The sequence below is a fragment of the Panicum virgatum genome, chromosome 1K (assembly GCF_016808335.1).
Source record: "Panicum virgatum strain AP13 chromosome 1K, P.virgatum_v5, whole genome shotgun sequence".
Classification (NCBI taxonomy): domain Eukaryota; kingdom Viridiplantae; phylum Streptophyta; class Magnoliopsida; order Poales; family Poaceae; genus Panicum; species Panicum virgatum.
Window position 1 is genome coordinate 8,975,219 of NC_053136.1, and position 19,486 is coordinate 8,994,704.

General features: G+C 45.5%; 2 protein-coding genes across 7 annotated transcripts; both read left to right on the top strand.

Moving 5' to 3' along the window:
* Window positions 1-3,517: 3,517 nt before the first annotated feature.
* On the top strand, window positions 3,518-13,638 carry LOC120683198 (peptidyl-prolyl cis-trans isomerase CYP95-like). Of its 4 annotated transcripts, none has more exons than XM_039965257.1 (14): window positions 3,518-3,730; window positions 4,799-4,921; window positions 5,107-5,161; window positions 6,901-6,980; window positions 7,422-7,446; window positions 8,089-8,127; window positions 8,634-8,736; window positions 9,689-9,855; window positions 9,988-10,351; window positions 10,756-10,868; window positions 11,412-11,610; window positions 11,690-12,520; window positions 12,610-12,693; window positions 12,954-13,638. In XM_039965257.1, the coding sequence occupies exons 2-14, from the start codon at window positions 4,844-4,846 to the stop codon at window positions 13,336-13,338; spliced, it is 2,523 nt and encodes an 840-aa protein (XP_039821191.1). In that variant the 5' UTR covers window positions 3,518-3,730; window positions 4,799-4,843; the 3' UTR covers window positions 13,339-13,638. The 4 variants fall into 4 exon arrangements, 3 of the variants coding, with proteins under 3 accessions (XP_039821191.1, XP_039821263.1, XP_039821331.1); XM_039965329.1 differs by having other exon boundaries at window positions 12,960-13,638; XM_039965397.1 differs by having other exon boundaries at window positions 12,963-13,638.
* A 1,683-nt stretch (window positions 13,639-15,321) lies between these two features.
* On the top strand, window positions 15,322-19,028 carry LOC120683417 ((6-4)DNA photolyase). 3 transcript variants are annotated; one of them, XR_005678831.1, is made up of 14 exons: window positions 15,322-15,753; window positions 15,852-15,923; window positions 16,001-16,120; window positions 16,190-16,360; window positions 16,444-16,515; window positions 16,677-16,763; window positions 16,854-16,952; window positions 17,051-17,134; window positions 17,217-17,303; window positions 17,397-17,468; window positions 17,813-18,009; window positions 18,107-18,194; window positions 18,328-18,423; window positions 18,507-19,016. XR_005678831.1 is itself a non-coding variant. In XM_039965530.1 (14 exons), exons 1-14 carry the CDS (start codon window positions 15,439-15,441, stop codon window positions 18,695-18,697), a joined length of 1,668 nt encoding a protein of 555 aa, XP_039821464.1. In that variant the 5' UTR covers window positions 15,327-15,438; the 3' UTR covers window positions 18,698-19,028. The 3 variants fall into 3 exon arrangements, 2 of the variants coding, with proteins under 2 accessions (XP_039821464.1, XP_039821526.1); XM_039965530.1 differs by having other exon boundaries at window positions 15,327-15,753; window positions 17,896-18,009; window positions 18,507-19,028; XM_039965592.1 differs by having other exon boundaries at window positions 15,328-15,753; window positions 16,001-16,081; window positions 17,896-18,009; window positions 18,507-19,028.
* The last annotated feature ends 458 nt before the right edge of the window (window positions 19,029-19,486 follow it).

Below are 19,486 nucleotides of genomic sequence, written 5' to 3' on the forward strand. Positions count from 1 at the left end.
TAACCACAGCAGGTATGCCTCGAGTGATCTAGTCATCAGCATGGGCTGCTAACAGATCCAGCTGCAATGAAGTACGAACATTGAGAATAAGAAACACATGAGTTATTTCAAAGCCATAAAATACATCAACACATCGTTTTGTACGAAATTGTACCTGAAACTGTAGGAGCCATGACTTGGAAGGGCCTTTCGACTGTGGGTGCTCATTGAAATCTTCAGGATCAATCGTGGTGGCAACACCTGCAAAACGTTCCTCAAGATCCTCCAGCCACGTAGAAGGTACCACGCGGGGCCCGACAGCGTCTCCGGTGATAGGAAGACCAAGCAGCATCGCAACGTCCTGCAGGGTCGGTGCCATCTCCCCACAAGGGAGGTGGAACGTGTGTGTCTCAGGTCTCCATCTGTCAACGAGAGCTGAAAGTAGAGACCTGTCTAGCTTCACCAAAGCACTCTCAGCAAGACGAGCCACAGTGAGAAGACCTGCCTCGCTCAGCCTGCATCATACAGTGCTCAAATGTTAATACATTATATAACGAAATGTATAACAGATAAAAACAGAAAATATACGACATATCACCTGGGCACCCATCGTGGGTCTACAGCAACCAACTCTGCAGGTGGACGTGGACGCAGCACGTTTAGTTCTTGGTGCTGAACCTTCGCAAGGAAGGACCGGTGACCCGAGTCTATTGTTGGGTCCAGCAACGCAGGAGTAACCCCGGCTATACCTACCACGTAAGATCAAAACAATACAATACAATCACACACATCTTAATATTTCTAATATTTCCTTATATTTCCTAAAATATTTATACGATTTTCTAACCATTAATAATAATTTCTAATATTTTGTAACATTTTAGAAATTTTCTAATATTATCTTGCAATTTTTAAGATTAATTAATTAGATTGCTAATGTACTATATCAACGCTAATCACTACAAGTAACTACACCTAAATGTACCACTAATCAGTCCTAATAATAATTAAAATAATTGCTAATCTACTGTTTCAACAAAGTAGTTTCTATAATTTTTTAAATAATTTTCTAACATTTTCTACAATTTTCTAACATTCTCTACAATTTTCTATAATTTTCTACAATTTTCTAACATTTTCTAATATTATCTTGCATTTTTTTTATTTTCTAATACTTCTCTAACAATTTTCTAGTATTTTCTAATACTAAATCTAACACTTAATGTACTATATCAACGCTAATCACTACAAGTAAATGCACCTAAATGTACCACTAATCACTCATAACAATAATTGAACTGATTGCTAATCTACTGTTTCAAAAAAATAATTACAACATAATCTATTTATAAAATGTGGAAAATTTTAGTTATCTAAAGTCGCCGGCTTGAAAATCCGACTGGACTTCGCCGCTTTGCCTCTCCCTCACCCCTCCTCTCCCTCCCTCTCTAAGACAAATGAGGGGGGAGGGGCAGCCAACACCCTTATATAGGGGTGGGGGGCTGCCCCGCAGCCGGGCGGCCTTGGAGGCCGGCCACCCGGCTGCCGGGCGACCGGTCCCCAGGGACCTGTCTGCAAATTTTTTTTGTCTTTTTTTGCAGGTAAGCTCCTGCCGCCTGGCAGCCGGGCGGCCAGGTCCCGGCCGCCCGGCAGCGGGGCGGCCGGGGTATATTTATGTAAATTTACAAATTGAAAATATATTTTTGTAAAAAACGGAAATAAAAAAATAAAAAAATAAAAAAACCGCGAATGGAGGGAAGTTATTAAAGGGGACAAGATTAATAAAAAAATCTCTTTCAATACTGGGCTTGGGCTGGTTGCTAGCGCGCAGGTTGGGGGAGGCGGAAGGGGCCATCGGGCCATTTTTACGCCCCGGCATCCGGCGACATTCACGACACACCCCTTGGAGCCCAGATCCACTCTCCCGACCTTAACTCCTCGGCTCCTCCGGCCCACATGCAGTGCAGTAGCATTCAGTGGGGGGGGCAAAAACGTACTTGTCCCCGTCGCAAGCGGGGGCTTTTACATTTTTACCATTATAACGAATGGCGCTCATCAGATTATCACTCTTAGAATGACACCTACATCTATACCAGCGGAGAGAAGTTTAAGTTACTTTTTTACCACATTTGCTGATGTGGTAGCCACGGCAGCAGGCCACGCGAGCGCCGAGTCAGCAGTGTGCCAACGTCGTGCTCCCGCCGTTACTGCACGCTGGGCCCGACTCCCGCCTGGGTACGCCCGACCCTCCGACAGAACACCTCGACAGCAAAAACACCGCCGCCAAATAAGCGCCCTACTCCGCCTCCGGCTACCTCTGCCCCTCGCCGCGCGGGTCTCCTCCTCCTCCTCTTTCCTCCAGCACTCCGTTTTCGCGCCGCGTCAGAGGCCCCAACCGCCACCGCAGCCCCCACCCCCGGCCCATGACCCCGCCCCCAGAAAGACGCTCCCCGTCGCGGCCGCCGCCGCACTCGAGTCCGACCTCCTCGCCGTCGTCGCCGAGGACCGCTCGGACGACGTGTGGATCGTGTTCAAGTCCCTGGCCGCGTCCTCTAGCCCGCCCTCGCCCCAAGCCACTGCCGCGCTCGTCTCCCACCTTGCCGGCGCCTTTGCGGCGTTCCTGAAGGTGTTCGACGAAGCCTGCAAGCTCGTGGTGGAGGAGAAGGCTCCTGCTGAGGCGGCGGCAATGCGCCCTGATCTCGCCGGTGGCCGGTGGCCGGGCCGAGGAGCCACGCCCGGGATCCGGCCAGGCGCACCCCTCCCTCTTCCTTCCCTCTCGCGCGGGCGACGGCCGGCGCGCGACGGCTGGTGCGCGCCAGAGACCGCGGCGGCCTGCGCACCGCGGCGGCGAGCCAGCGGCGGGCGTGTGCGGGGGCCGCGGCGGCGACGCAGGCGCAGACGCTATGGCGGCGTGGCCCACGCCGGCGCTCGCGGGCAGGCTGCGGAGCAGGCGCGCGGCGGCGGGCTCGAACAGGAGCGGCGCCCTGTAGCTAGCGGCGAGCTCGGCACGCGCGCCCTGCAGCTGGCGGCGAGGACCTCCTCCACGGCGGCCATGGCGAGGCGAGGCGGCCTCCTCCTCCCTCCCCATCTGGCGGCCTCCGCGCTCCGCCCCTGCCGCCCGTGGCCATGGCGGCTCGGCACGGTGGCCTTGGCGGCGCGGCACGATGGACTTGGCCTCCGGATCCAGGCGCGCGGCGGCGTCCATGGCCTCCGCCCTTCTTGTATGCTACGGGTTGATGAGCTAGATACATTGCTTGATGCTCTGGGATTCAGCAAGAAGGGATTTTTCAAGAATCTGGTCAGCGGGTACCTAAAATCAAGCACAGGGTCCAGCGTGCAGTAACGGCGGGAGCACGACGTTGGCACACTGCTGACTCGGCGCTCGCGTGGCCTGCTGCCGTGGCTACCACATCAGCAAATGTGGTAAAAAAGTAACTTAAACTTCTCTCCGCTGGTATAGATGTAGGTGTCATTCTAAGAGTGATAATCTGATGGGCGACATCCGTTATAATGGTAAAAATGTAAAACCCCCTCGCAAGCGCAGTGGGGGGTAGGGTAGTACTTGGCCGACGCTGCGCTCCTCCACTCTCCAATCCCCACCTCACTCCGCTTGTGCGGCCGCGTGGAGGCTGCCTGCCGCGGCGCTCCGGCTGCGCTCCGATCCACGCCAAGAGCAAGGACCCCAGCGCCCCCCGCCGCGCGGCTCTGACGCGATCGGCGCCGTCGAGCCACCCCGGAGCATCCCCTCGCGGTTCGTGCTCTCTCGCTGCTCCGCCCCGCTCCGCCTCGTCGTCGCCGGATCACGCGCCGCCGGCCCTGGATTACCCGTTCCGATCTGAGAGTCCCGGGCGTTTTGCGCGCGTTTGTGCTCTGGGGTTTGGATAGGGGAGGCCGGGAGGGGAGGTTCTAGACTTCTAGGTCTGGGGGCTGTGCTTGCGATAGGGTTTTGGAGGGGGTTTTCGGGGTTTGCGGTGCGGTGCATGGATCCTGATCCGGGATCTAAGTGCGCCTGCCTCTTGTTACGAGCTCCGTTCGTTCGCTAGGCGGCTTTTGGATCCCTGGCGTGTCACCTGGATGCTGCTCTGCGTGATTGATCAATTTAGTGTTTCCTGGCGCTAAGTGATGTAGACTGCGGTGGAACAGACGTGCAGAGCGTGAACAGGCATTGGGCGAATCCAGGAATGAGGAACAGGGGGGGCTGGCGACCTTCTTCTACCTTGAGCTCCTCCCTTCCTTCATCAATGGTGCTAAAATTTTTAGGGGGGGCTGTGGGGGGGGATCCACGGTTTGCAAGACAGTAGGGGGGGCTCCAGCCCCCCTAGCCCCCCCCTGTAAATCCGCCACTTTGCAGTACATAGTTACGTGGTTTGTACAAAGGCTGGGGGTTGCAGGATGGATGGCTTTCGGTGTTCTTGTTGCTTGTCTGCCTGCAATGGGTTATTGTAGAAAGTAGAAACTGGTTAGATAGTGGAATTTCGTATTATGGTAGTTGCATTTGCAATTCTCTGCTCCATTCTCATTCTGGCGAGTTTCTGCTAGAAGACTGCAAAAGAAATTGCATTTATGTATTGGAAGTAGGCTCTTGAAGTTATTCATTATGCAAACACATGCTGACATGCATATTTTAAGGTATAGTATCATTAAAGGGGGAAATCTGTGCTATTGTGATGCTAAATTTTCTTTTTCAAAAGGGTGGTTACTGACAACTTTTTTCTGAGGTTCCTATATGTATATTAAATTTTGGCCGGTGCAGCAATTCCATATCAACCACTCCCTTTCACCAAATGCTTACTTTGTTCATATCTTTCCATTTATTCAGTGTGAAGCTACCCAGTTTGCTCCAGGATTGTGTCCATTTAAGAATATGGCTAGAAAGAGGAACCCAATTGTCTATCTGGACGTATCCATAGGTGATGAACTAGATGGAAGAATGATCTTTGAGGTATGCTTCTTGTTGCCATTTCTCTAATACATATTCAAGTGGGAGTGCATTAGTGCATGTGAGATTTTCAGCTTGGGTGAGAGTTACAGAGATCAGGATATGTTGCTGTGTCCTTTTATATCAAGGCTAAAGATGGTATTAGTTTGTTTGATCAGTTGAACAGCATGAATTACTTTTCTTTGCAGTTATTTGCTGATGTTGCTCCCCTGATATCTGAGAACTTCAGAGCTTTATGCACAGGTAATCTTTATTTCACTTATTTTTTTTGGTAAATTAATACAAATTCATCTGTTTGTTAGTGTTACTTGTAAATGATTATTTGTGATAGCTACTATAGGACAAGATACTTGAACGCTAGCAGCCATGTGTACATTTATTTCATCTTGGGCATTATGAAAAATGAAATGTGATAGTCAACCAAGTTATTTGGTTTATTGATCTAGATTTTGTAATGTTTGTGGCGCCGCGAATGCATCCAGAAAATACTGAAGCTTTTGTTAAGAAATATTTTAAGTAACAAATGCTTTAAAGCTTTTTAATAGTACAATAAATGTAGTAAATTCACAAAACTACTTACTCATCCTAAATTATTAAAAATTCGACATTGTTAAGAACTTGCTGCGAGTATGAGGGAAATATGTCGTTCTCGATTCTAAGGTTTATGTGGCAATTGTACTTGTTTTTCTAGATGCTGCTATTACCAGTGAGAGTCTGGTGTCCAGTATTCTATCCAAACAGTCACAATAATCACTGTCTCACTGCACAAGGTTCTGTGATCTGTAATGTTCCAGTGTAAATTATAATTCTATCACCTTTAGGAAGCTACAAGCGTAGTTTCAAGTTCCAAGTATAGTTTCTTTTAATTACTTGGGATGTTTTGTGAAATTTTACTCTTTCAAATATGTCTGCAAACCATCTCTACTCTTTACATTTTGCTGCAACGATTTCAGTTGAAAATGCGTTGCCTAATTGGAAATTGGAAGCACAACAAATGTTGTACTTCTTCTGATTACAAATATAAGTCCATTAGGACATCATCACTTCTCTAATATGCCACTTTACTAGCAATATCTGTAATACTATATAATCTTAAATAAAAGGAGTTGTGTACTACGATTCACTTTTCATGATGAATCTAGCACCAGTCTTCAGATGCTAATCTAAGTGAATTTTAGATATTAATAGTCAAAGCTGAAAAGACTCTAGTTTAGGTCAAACCTAAAGTGGACTTGTATTTTTGGTCAGTGGAAGTAGTGAGTAGCATCTTTCCAACCTGGATGAATAACGTATTTTCTATGTTTTTATTACTGCTGTTACTAATGTTTTTTTAATTATTACTGATCTTACTAATGTAATGGTGCTACTAGTACCTTTTGTTGTCACTTGGCAGTCCAAATGATCCTTTGTTGGTCTTTGCTTAAAATCACTTTTTCCGCAATATTATTCAAATCTCAATTCTGTGATCCGCATCCAGCCATATCCGATATTCTGTTCTGTGACTACGTTTGAATATTCCCGAAATCTGAGAACTTAATCTAATTTTGCAGTGTGGTGATTAACTACAAATGAGTCTCTTAATCATTTGAATTAGAACAGAATGCATAATGCGCTTTGGTTGATGTTTCTATTTCTTCTTTGGCACTTGTAATTTGGCAGACAATTTCTGATATTATTTTTGGTTATAATCTATAAAAGTAACATTTCAATGTGAGATGAAGATTCCGAACCTGTGCACACCAATCAGCATAAACATACTTGTATGCTATTATAACTTCAGCTGTAGACTTCTTACCCATATCTTCTGTTCTAAACACTAGTGTTTATTTTTGCAACAGAAAAAATGCAATGATGATGAGTGGCTAATATATTAATATTCTTTGTGGAAATCATTACAGATTATATTCAAATCTGAGCTAAATATCAACTCCTCCCTAATTCCTAGCATTGTTGCTCTTGATAATTGATGTTGCATGCTTTAGGTGAGCTGGGAAAGACTAAGAAGCCATTATGCTACAAGGGGTCAACCTTCCACCGTGTCATCAAGGGGTTCATGGCACAAGTTAGTTTGCTTCTTCTTCTTCTCCTCCTCCTCCTCCTCGTGCATTTTGCTTCATAGTCTGTAATAAGGTACAATGTTTGTCTTTGGTGGTTAGGAATTTGGTTAGCTTTGTCTTGTTCTGTTTTTAGTCAGTTTCCTGTTTCCTTTTTTCCCCCATGATGTAGGATGCAAGCTAGATGAGTCATATAGTCTGTAATAAGGTACAATGTTTGTCTTTGGTGGTTAGAATTTGGTTAGCTTTGTCTTCTGTTTTTAGTCAGTTTCCTGTTTCCTTTTTTCATGACATAGGATGCAAGACAGATGATGTCGACTGCTTTTCATATCATATAGTATTTAAGGCTGTATGCTGAATTATTTATGTTTGCTATTCTAATAATTGGTGAAAAAAATCACTTAATGGTTTTCTTGAGCTTAGCTACTGATGGGTGCTTTAATTTTCAGGGAGGTGACTTCGCAAAAGGAAATGGTGAGTTTACACAATTAGTTCTTTATTTTACAATTTTCTATTTCTTTTCCTTCTGAGAAAAATAGTGGCAACTCCCCTCCTTACATTCCATGATATTTCTCATTTTCTTGTGTTCTTTTACTGGAATAAATTGATGCTCTTATCTCTGCCTAACATAACACTCCTTGTAAGTATGTGGTTACAGCCTGCTGATGTTAATCTTGATGGTCTTTGCTGTTATTTTTTCTATCTCATAATGTCCCTACATCTTGATTTTGTGATATACTCTGCGACTTCGCTCAAGCACATGATTTTCTGTCATATACTCTTCTTCTGAAGAGTATTGTAGCAGCCTCAATTTTTTTTCATGTCTGATCCTGGTATAATGGCTTAATAATGGTTTCAAATTTTTTAAATTTGCTTAGAAACAGTTTTGCCTCCATGATTTATGATTTGTTCCTGGATCCACGTCGCCCTGTAGATTGCTTTATTATTATTTATTAATGTTGCATGATGATGCATGTTAACTGTTTAATTTTTTTTCCTGGTAAGCGTTTCTGTCCGTTAGCTCTGTTTGTTTGATGTGATTCTACCTTGCACGCATAGGAACACCTTCCTGTTTTACACTTAACTGGTAATGACTATTATTGATCTGTGTTACAGGGTCTGGTGGAGAAAGCATATATAGTGGGAAATTTGCAGGTATTAATCATTTAACTTTGTGTGATATCCATAATATTATGGATGCTTTGAATACAAATAACCTTGCAACCTTTTCTGCAAGGATTTGGAGTGTTGGCTATGAGTTACCGGTCAAATTTTGTTATTATATGTGTATAGTGAATGCATCCAAATTCTAAAAATTAGCATCCAAAGTCTATGACCTTGGGAGAGTACCTCCCTTGTCCAATGAGGATATGATCATAAGTGTAGTTGTTGCACTATTTCCACTCCGTACCCCTGTTAAGTGCATTGGAAGAGTTTTATCAGTTCTATTAGGTGCATGGATGGTCATTTCATATTGATTTGTTCTTTGAACTCATACAATGTTTGTTTGTGCCCACGATATGCTATGGACAAACATAGTAAATGGAGGGAATACAAGTTACTGCTGTGCTTTTTTTTGTTTACTTTGCTCTGGAAAACTGTAGATCTCATCCACATGTTCTGGTAAGGTCTAAGCAAACAGTACATCATTTGCATTTCAGATGAAGCTTGTGTCCTACGCCATGATGATCGTGGTCTCTTGACAACAGCAGATACTGGCTCCCAATTCTGTATTACTTTCAAGCCTAATTCTCATCTTGACAGGTTTGTTCCAGATCAATTCCATTTGACTGTGTGATTCAGTATTATACAAAATAAATCTTTAGACACATGAATTGAGCCGCTAATCTTACATCCACTTACCCATCCATATTACCTCAATTCCATTTGACTGTGTGATTCATCTGTTGGGCTGCTGTTGTTTTCAGTAGGATTGTTCGAAAACCTAAACTGGTCACTAGCCAAACCAGATGAGGGAAAACTACACTATTCCTATATGTTGCTTCTTCTCTAGTTGATGTTCATAATTAGTGTATTCCCCCATCTCTGGTTTGGGTTGCTTTGACTGGATTAGGGTTTTGGACGCCCTTAGTTTTAGTACTAAACTGTATTTATTCGTTTTTCCCGCCCTAACTAAAGTTCTAAGCTGTAATAGTAAGTGATACATCGTTTCTGAAATAGAACATGAACATCATTTGCTTAATTTTTTCTACAGAAGAATAGTTCTTTGTTACTTCTTTTACTTGTTGACTTGTAGGGTCTTTGGATCTGCACTGTTGCCTAATTCAAATTGAACAACCCTGCTTGTAGAAATGTAAGAATTTGGTAGTTTTGTATTGTATGTGTCATCCATTCAGTTTTACTTTACCATTTGTACCTTTATTATTATTAGATTTGCGGTGGTGAATGGAATTATGTACTATGCCTGTGTGGAATTTTGCATTCGTTTCCTGAAATATGGATACCTTTTTTTTTACAAATTACACTAAAAGTGAACCTGTACGGGCAGATGCATGTACGGAAGTAATGAAGCTTAGTTTTTTGTTTTGCTTTTTTCTATGTTTGCACCATAGCTTGATTGTGACAAACCGTTAACTAGGCATATTGTTTAGTTTTTAGAATCATCTAGAATATCTAACCCAAATTCATTTGTGAATTCCATGGTTTTCTGACTCAGTACATTTTGGTGGTAATACGATCTTCTACTGTGTTCCAGAAAACACACTGTTTTTGGCAAGCTTGTTGTTGGAAATGATGTGTTGAAGAGGATCGAGCAAGTTGATGTGCATGAATCTGATTCGACTCCCGTTTTTCCGGTTAGGATAGTAGATTGTGGGGAGCTCACAGACCGCAAACAACAAGATTCTGTGACCACTGAAAATGGTATGTTTTGTCAACTGATTGAAATTTTGCCACAAATGTCAGTCATTTAAGTCTTTTTTACATATAGGTTAGGTAGGCCACCAATATCTTTACCTTTTTTAACATCATTTTGATGTGATTATGGTCATATAGATAAAAAGAGGGCTGCCAAATCAAAATTGATGAAAGATATATCTTCCGATGAGGAAAGTAATGAAGGACAACACAAGGGGCGTCATAAAAAGTCATCAAAAAGGAAAAGGAAGAAGAGGAGATATTCTTACTCGGAGTCAGATAGCTCTTCTGAGTCAGAAACTGAATCATTGGATTCTGAGAGCGATTCTGATACTTACTCAAGTGACTCATCTGATGTCAGTAGCTCAAGTGATGACAGACGAAGGCGCAGGAAAAGACAATCAAAGAAAAATAAGCGCAAGCGTTCAAGAAGAAAGCGCGACCATAGGCGTGAGAGAAGGCGTAGGAAGCGTGATAGGAAAGCAAAACAGAAGTCCAAAAGGTATGGGCCTTGTTTGGTTCCTACTGCCATTCCTAGCACACGCATCCCAAAAAAGGAATCTTGTATGCATGGAGTACTAAACGAAGTATATTTGCAAAACCTTTTTACGGATGAGTGTAACTTTTCGCGACAAATCTAATGACGGTTATTAATCGATGATTGGCTAGAGTGATGCTACAGTAACTATCCTCAAATAATGCGGTCAAAGGTCTCATTAGATTTGTCAAGGTTCCAGCGCAGGGGTTCTGGAGTTGGTTTTGTAAACTGCCTTTGTTTGACACCCTTAATTAGCTGTCAAAGTTGCTACAGTTCTAGCGTAGCACAAACCAAATAGGGCCATGATATCATTGTTGAATCGAACATTTCAGACCTTCTGTCTGTAACACATGTTCTTTCATTAACAGGTTGATAGAGAGTGACAGTGAATCTGAAAGTACAAGTGATAGCAGCTCTGAGGATGCCAGAAGGAAGCGACACCGTCGTGGGCGAAAGTCGAAGGCATCGTCTCAAGTTTCTGGTATTTTTTTTCTTTTTCCCTATATATTCTTACACCTATGCTTGTTGATCATGCTTTATTTCACTAACAGTAAAATGAAGTGGTTTCTGGACTTTTTTTTTCTCATTTCTCAATTAGGTTTATGAACTCGGTCTGGGTAATATGCCCATAAACTTTATGTATCTACATCAGGCAATTCTTTGTAATGAAAAATTAGGGTGGTTGGGTGGCATCACCCATCATTAATGAACTGTATAGGCACAATATAATAGTTCTTCCCATTGTATTTCTGATAGTTCTTCCCATTGTATTTCTAGAAATTGATAGAATGATTTTATAAAGTAATAAGGGTAGAAATCTCCATGGAGATCTCAAGTTAGAAATTAATGCAATTTCTGGCATACAGGCCCAACTTTGTAGTTAAGATGATGTGGTGTGTATGACCTGTTTGGATGTCTTATTGGTACCCTTGACTGTAAACTTCCCCAGGGTAGCTGTATGACTTGGTTTGTGGCATGTGTTTTTAGTTCAACTCTTAATCAATGTCTACACTTCCGTTTTCAGCGGAAAATCTTGCTGCGGTAGCTGTTTTGAAGGAAGCCACATCAACTCAACAAATGAGTGGAATGCCAAGGAGTCCGGCACAAGAAGATAACTCCCCCCTACAAAATGGGGAGATCGATACAAATGACGTTAATGAATCAAAAACTGAAAGGAATGCAGCTATAATGCCTGTTCTAACTGGCAATCGAAGCAAATCTAGGTTTCCTATACTTTTTCACACATCATTCTTTGTGCTTACTGCTTCTGCAAGCGGTGTTTCATCTGACATTGATAAGCAGGAGCCAGAGCATGAGTGCTAATCACTCAATGAGCAAGAGTATGAGTATCAGTCCAAGGAGAAGCCCGATTAAAAGGTCAATTACCACCCCGAAGAGATCAGCTAGCAGGAGCCCTGTTCACTGTAGTCGCAGTAGAAGCCCTGTCCATGCTCCCAAAAGAAGTAAAAGCCGGAGTCCAGCTAGACAGCGGAGCATCACCAGGAGCCCTGCTAGAAGAAGCCCCAGCAAGAGCTCACCCAGAGATGCAAGCAGAAGCCCGACTCCCCGCGTAAGCAGGAGTCCTGTTAAAGGTCAAAGAAGCATTAGCAGGAGCTCAGCTAGGTCCATGCAACGAAGAACTCCAAGCAGGAGCCCAGAGAGAACTCATCTACGTAAAAGTGTCAGCACAAGCCCACCTGTGGAGAAGAGAAGAAGCATTACGCGGACCTCTGCAAGATCTCCATTGCGAAGTGTTAGCCGGAGCCCTGCTAGGTTTTCAGTGAGCCCACATAGGCCTTCAAGGAGAAGCCCAATCAGAAGTCCTCGAAGGAACATACGTAGAAGCGTGAGCAGGAGCCCTGTGAGAATACCTAGAAGAAATGTGAGCAGGAGCCCTGTACGAGGTGGTCGACCTCGCAGAAACATCAGCAGAAGTCCCAGTCCACCTCGCAGGGCAATGTCACCCCCACCAAACAATGGGCGGAGCCCATCCAGGACCGGCTCTCCTGATGGGTCTCCAAAACGCATAAGGCGGGGACGTGGTTTTACTCAGCGGTACTCATTTGCAAGACAATATCGCTCACCATCTGCTGATCGCTCGCATCGATATGGTGGAAGAAGTGACCGTGACAGGTAATTTAATCAACAACACCCATTTCTCTTTGATCAAAGTTTGAGCTTATCTATTTTAATTTTTTTTCATTTATTTTTTTCTCCTGCAGATACATGGGTTACCGGGGTTCCCGGCATCGATCACCTCCTCGACGGTATAGAAGCCCTCCCAGAGGCAGACCATCATCACCAAGGTAAATGAACTGTTGTTATATGTGATAATTTAGCATCCTGTTGTTTTCATGGATACATGTTTCTGGTATTATTTGTGATGATGCACACATCATCGAACCAAATTCTGAGAAAGAGGTTATTTTTATGTGGATGCATAACTTAGATTATTTATGAAGCACATGATCCAGTCAAGTTTATTTCGAGGTGTTTCCGAAATGGTATGCTTACTTCATTCTATAGTTGGTTCCATGTCATGATTTTGTTTATTTTACCACTCGAGGCGAAGTAGGTACAGGAGGAGGGGCCGAAGCACCTCACGCAGCCCTGTCCACAGAGACCGAGGAAGGGGAGGAGGTGGCTACAGCAGAAGCCCTGTACGGAGTCGCTCGCCCCCTGCTGGGAAACCTAGGTCACATGGTGAGCGTGCAAGGTCAGTCTCCAGGAGCCGCCTGTCCTGGTCAAGATCAAGGTCTCCACCACCAGCACATGATCGGTCTCCACCTGATTCCCCATCTCCTAAGCACGCAAGTGATGAGAAGTCCCGGTCCCCGTCTCCATCCCGGTCCCAGTCCCGGTCCCGCTCCCTGTCTGCAAGCCCTAGTCCTGGAGGCAAGAAAGGCCTGGTTTCGTACGGAGATGGCTCCCCAGATTCTGCTGGAAAGTAGGAAGCACTAGGCAGCGAAATGTTTTTTCAACATTTGGGCAGTTGGGTGTTGATCGATCCATTGGCTCTATGTTAAATTGCTACTGGTAGTCTGTAGTGAAGCTGTTTTGATACTCGAGGCCTTGGTGTTGCTATCGCTGTAGAAGTGTTAAATATTTTGTTTGGGATCATCGCGGATGTGGTTCAGTTATCTTCAGACAAATAATCTGAGCCTAGCATGTGTTTTTGTAGAACATGTTGCACGGTTTCTATTCGGTGGAATTTAATGAGAACCGTAATAATATTTTGTTCTTGATACCGATACCTTGTGCTCTTGTTTACTTTTTGCATTTTTCTAGTCGAATGTTCTACGATGTTATGCTTTGTCGCGATTTTCTACTGTGAAAGTACGAGGCTACAGTGCTGAACGCTGGCTTTGTTTTCACTCCGGCCGGCAGCACTGTGGCATCTAAGTTCAAGTTACCCGCACCGGATCCCGTGTGGCTCGACGGGAACGGCCAATAGGAAAACCGATGTGGCCCCTCTCTACGCTGCCCATCCTTCCTTCAACGGCCGGCGCCCTCTCCACTCCAACACCAATTCTGAGCACCCCAACCATCCCCGCGGCGGCACGCCACTCCACACCAGCGGTGGAGGCCGCGGCGGCGGCGATGGTCCCTTCAAGATTCTGTCCAAGATTGGCAACGTCGCCTACAAACTTGATCTGCCGGACCATCAAGATTCTGTCCAAGATTGGCAACGTCGCCTACAAACTTGATCTGCCTGATCACAGCAGGATTCACCCAGTTGTTCGCGTTTCACAACTGAAAAAGCAGGTTCCACCTCTAGTTGAAGTCACTCCTAATATTGCTGCTATCACTATAGATCCTGATGCTGCAGTACCTCCCCGGAAGATTATTGATCGTCGCCTTGTTCCTCATGCTGGCGCCACTACCTTGCGTGTCAAGGTCCAGTGGTCAGGTTTGTCTTCCTCATTGGCAACCTGGGAGGATGAAGATGATTTTCGTCGGTTTCCACAAAGCATCGCCTTGGGGTCAGGCCGTTTCTAAAGGGAAGGAGAGTGTAACGGTATAGACTACTTATGCTAAATTTTTTTTTGAGGGGAACTACTTATGCTAATTACTTTACCTATTTGTACTTGGGCCGTTATTTCTCTCGGGGCAGAGCCCAGGCCGGCCCAGAACCTGCTGAGCATGTCACCCGGTCGGCATGTGGCCGGGAGGAGGATTTAAGCCTGCGTCTTGTTGGCGTTTGGAGGCTATGGAATGAACCTGTCGTGACCTATCTTCTCTGTTCTTCCTGTCCTCGTTCTTCGTCTGTTCTGAATCCCCTCCCCGTGATGCTTGTTTCTTCCCCAAATCCCTAGCATTCCCATAACAGTGGTTCCGAAAGGGGCAGAGAGTGCGCCGGGCGGCTGTACCCGGTGTTCATGCTCCACCCTCGGCACCTGCGCCCGGAGCCCCGGAATCCCGCCGCGGCGTCCCCATTCTGTGGAAGAAACGCCATTGTTGAAGCTTAGAGACTGGAACCATGGTTCGAAGTCGAGGAAGGGCACCACCCGGGGGCGGCGTGAGATGATGTACACCACACCGTCATGCGAAATCAGGACATTCACAGATTAAAATTGTGACATCTTCAAAAACCAATTGCAACATCACAAATCACTCACAAAATCTCAAAACAAACCTTTTGTAACATATTACTCCACATACAGGTAAAAAAAATCAAGAGTTCGAGACACGGCAACATCCCAAATCACCAGTTGAAGCATAGTAGTTAACTAGTTGCAACATGGAAAAAGCAAACTAAATCCCAACTAGTAGGCTGGCTCTGTTTTCCCTGCGGCCGACCGCACAATGGCCTCTGAATTCAAGTACCCGCACCGGATCCCGTGCGGCGCGACGGGAACGGCCAATAGGAAACCGACGTGGCCACCCGCCGCGCCACTCGCTACGGTTACCCTCCCCTTGTTCAAACCTCCGTCGCCCATTCTTCCATCAACGGCCAGCACCCTCGCTCTCCATTCCGACGCCGGCGAAATTCCCCAATTCCGAGCGCCCCAGCCACCGCCGCGGCGGCGGCGCGCCACCCCACGCCGGCGATGGAGGCCCCGACGGCGGCGATGGTGTGGTTCCGGAAGGGGCTGCGCGTGCACGACAACCCGGCGCTCGACGCGGCCCGCCGCGGCGCCGGGCGGCTGTACCCGGTGTTCGTGCTCGACCCGCGGTACCTGCGCCCGGACCCCGCCGCCGCGTCCCCGGGCTCCGCGCGCGCCGGGGTCGCCCGCGTCCGCTTCCTCCTCGAGAGCCTCGGCGACCTCGACGCCCGCCTCCACCGCCTAGGGTCCCGCCTCCTCCTACTCCGCGCCCGCGACGACGACGACGCCGCCGGCGCCGTCTGCGCCGCCCTCAAGGACGTAAGCATCCGCGCCCCCCATCTCCTCCACCGCCCTCGACGCGAATTTCACGGCTTGTTTCGTCGCCCATCGGGCGCCTACTTACAATCGCCTCGCAGTGGAACATCGGCAGGCTGTCCTTCGAGTCCGACACGGAGCCGTACGCGCTGGCCCGCGACAAGAAAGTCACGGTGAGGCTCATGATCGCTCATCTCTAGTACTAGTTTTCGTACAAGTTCTTATCTGACGAAGATTTTTGTTCGTGTAGGATTTTGCGATGTCTTCGGGGATCGAGGTGTTCACGCCGGTTAGCCATACCCTCTTCGACCCGGCAGACATCATAAACAAGGTGCTCGTGCTGGACACTCTTAGTAGGCGCTCGGTACCGGTAAAGTGACCAGATGCTTGGAGTTCAACTCTTAAGGTCTTACCTGATTTTCGTTTTGCCAATTTGCAGAACGGTGGTCGGCCGCCTTTGACGTACCAATCATTCATCGCCATAGCCGTTGAACCGCCTGAGCCTATTTTGGAGGAATACTCTGAACTCCCACCGGTTGGAGACACAGGAGAGTACGAGTTGTTGCCCGTGCCTACAGTTGAGGAGCTTGGGTATGGGGATATCAGCCAGGTACGAGTGCAGTCACGATTGGTCTAAAGTAGTATTTCATTTGCTGCTTGATAGGACTTGAACTTCCTGATGGCCAATTGCAGGAGGAGATTTCGCCATTCCAAGGAGGGGAGACAGAAGCTCTGAGGAGAATGAAAGAATCACTTCAAGATAAGGTGGGTGCTTCTGGAATGGCATATTCTGGATCAGTTCATCTGCATGTACAATTTATCTCTCTTTGATGGACTTCATTCATTTTCTTTGTTTCATCCATCAGTTCATCTGCATGTACAATTTATCTCTCTTTGAAGGACTTCATTCATTTTTTTTTCTGCAGGAATGGGTTGCCAAATTTGAGAAACCTAAGGGTGACCCATCTGCCTTCCTCAAACCTGCAACCACTGTTTTGTCACCATATCTGAAGGTGAGTTTTGTCACTGACCTGGTGCAGGTAGTCGTCCTTTTTATTTTAGAATGCAGTGTTGAGACAGATTGTTATGTTGTAATGTTGCAGTTTGGCTGCCTGTCCTCCAGATATTTTTACCACTGCATTCAGGATGTCTACAGGAGTGTCAGAAATTATACAAAACCACCTGTTTCATTGACAGGCCAGGTGATTTGTAATTGCATTTGTTGGACCTGACGGGAAAACCAGTCTGCACGACTTCTTTTAAGGTGGATCTGTGTGCATGACTCTTGTTCTTGTAACAGTTGCTGTGGCGAGACTTCTTCTACACAGTGTCTTTTGGGACTCCTAATTTTGATCAGATGAAAGGAAACAAAATATGCAAGCAGGTTTGCTTCATTCGGTCAACCATATCCTTTATAGTGAGGTCATTTGAGGAGCATAGTTGTAAAGTAACCCCATCTAATTTAGATCCCATGGAGTGAGAATGAGGAGCTATTTGTTGCATGGAGAGATGGGCGGACAGGGTATCCATGGATTGATGCTATCATGATTCAGGTTTTCCTCTAACGAACATCTGGCAGAATTACTTGCATCACCCATAACTACCAGAGTATGTAATACTGTTCTTTTTGTGTGCTTGTATGCTAGCTAAGGAAGTGGGGCTGGATGCATCACCTTGCACGCCATTCAGTTGCTTGTTTTCTTACGCGTGGTGATCTGGTATGTTTCATAATATATTAAACTTGCTTCAAATAAGAAACTCCGCTGGGAATTGTGTGCCTACTTTTGCATAGGTTCACTGAAATGTTCTTTATATAACATGTATGTTTGTAATTTCAAAGTTTTGGTCTTTTGGTAACTTTAGAATTTTACTAAAGAAAGAAGTCAGTCCATAGCCATTTTGCTATATTATTCTTTTGATTAGAAAATATGCTGTTGGGTTGTTTTGCTGAGCTATTAGTTGGGTTCAATACCGTGCTGTTGGAATCTGAAAACCATTTTAGTTGCAGAGCGATCTCTGATAAGGACATTGGCATTTATTAAAGAATTGTCGACAATTACAGCATGCAGCTAAAGTAATTTACAAAAGCCTAATTCCAATCTACCTGGTGTTGCCCATAATGAACTTCTCAAACTTTTTGAAAAGTTTATCCACTGGGAGAAAGGACGTGATGTCTTTGAAAGGCTGCTGATTGATTCTGATTGGGCCATTAACAACGGCAATTGGCTGTGGCTATCTTGCTCATCCTTCTTCTATCAGGTTAGACAATGCATATCCTTCAGATGATTTTTGTTACGGACATTTCTGTTCAGCCTAATAGTTTTTGCTTACTTTACTACCACATCTTATAAAACAGTACCACAGAATTTACTCCCCTATTACATTTGGGAAGAAGTATGATCCTAATGGGAACTACATCAGGCATTTCATTCCAGTGCTGAAAGGTACATTTGTGGAACATCATTTTCAGCACCAAAATGTCTCTTCTGAAGTGAGAACTTGGAAGAAATAACTTTTTTCTTGCCAAAGAGAACTAACCATTTTGCTGTTGCACAATGCTACATCCTATTAATTTAGACATGCCGAGGGAGTACATTTACGAGCCTTGGACTGCCCCCCTTAGCATTCAGAAGAAAGCCAAATGTATTATTGGCAAAGACTACCCAAAACCAGGTAAATGGAAAAGTATCTTGAGAAGACACTAACTATGGTTAGAAAGGATTAGTGTACCTTCTAACACCCTTTTGGTTTTGCAGTGGTTGATCATGATACTGCAACCAAAGAGTGTAGAAAGAGGATGGGAGAAGCTTATGCCTCGAATCGCCTTGATTCCTACTCTTCCAAAGGGAAACCTTCAAACTTGTCGCGCAGAAAATGGTCTCACGGTGACCAAGATGCCTCTAACTCGTCCATTGCCAGGCAACTGAAGACTAGTCGATCTGACTGATGCGCAGCCCATTTCCTGCGGCAGCATTACAAAATGAAGCTGTGACAACGGCGGCGGCCTGCACCAGCCATCTGTAGTATCCTAATGAAGTAGTTTAACCGAAAAGGAAATGACTTGCGACCCTTTCTGAATTGTAGCGTCTGTATCAACAATGAACGAACAGATCTCTAACATATTACATATGGTCAGGTAACAGGTGTATCATGTACTGGTCATCTTCATTTTGATTTTGCGCAAAGCTGTGCGGCCACTGCTGTAAAATGCTGAGTTTGCGCGGAACCTGTCAACAATCTTGATGGTCTGGTTGCAATGCACAAGAGACCCTGAATTCTAAAAAAACACAGCTGTAATAATCATGTAACTGCTGGTCATGTACCAACGCCTTCTTTGGAACAGATCAGGGGAACAAAACCGATTCTCAAACACTGCACAGACACAGCACAGATACAAGTAGTATTTGTAATGGGATAGAAATCTGGAAGGTTTGGAACGTTACAGAGGAAAAGGGAAGCAAAGCCTGGCAGGAGAAAGAACAGAAGAGAAGCCAGACGGTAAGCAAATTGTAACAGCGCTTGAGAGGAAAAATGAAAAAAAAAGGTGGGGGTGGGGTTGGAAGGAGGGCGGGCTGGGTCGAGCCCAACGCTGCCCCAAGGCCAGCAGAGCTCAGCTTCAAGGCGCAAGTTCAACGGCGATCCCTTCCACGGATGCGGCGTTGGGCGGCGGCTCCGGCGACCAGCAGTGAAGGCGACCGGGTTTGTCCTTCAAGGATCAGGATGTAATTTCTGTTTT

Bases quoted from the DNA above. Each gene is read 5' to 3' on its own strand.
- LOC120683198 (XM_039965257.1), top strand. From the start codon at position 4,844: ATGGCTAGAAAGAGGAACCCAATTGTCTATCTGGACGTATCCATAGGT. The intron at 4,922-5,106 runs GTATGCTTCTTG...TTTTCTTTGCAG, and splicing joins ATGGAAGAATGATCTTTGAG to TTATTTGCTGATGTTGCTCC. The intron at 10,869-11,411 runs GTATTTTTTTTC...TTCCGTTTTCAG, and splicing joins GGCATCGTCTCAAGTTTCTG to CGGAAAATCTTGCTGCGGTA.
- LOC120683417 (XM_039965530.1), top strand. From the start codon at position 15,439: ATGGAGGCCCCGACGGCGGCGATGGTGTGGTTCCGGAAGGGGCTGCGC. The intron at 16,121-16,189 runs GTAAAGTGACCA...GCCAATTTGCAG, and splicing joins TTAGTAGGCGCTCGGTACCG to AACGGTGGTCGGCCGCCTTT. The intron at 16,361-16,443 runs GTACGAGTGCAG...GGCCAATTGCAG, and splicing joins GGTATGGGGATATCAGCCAG to GAGGAGATTTCGCCATTCCA.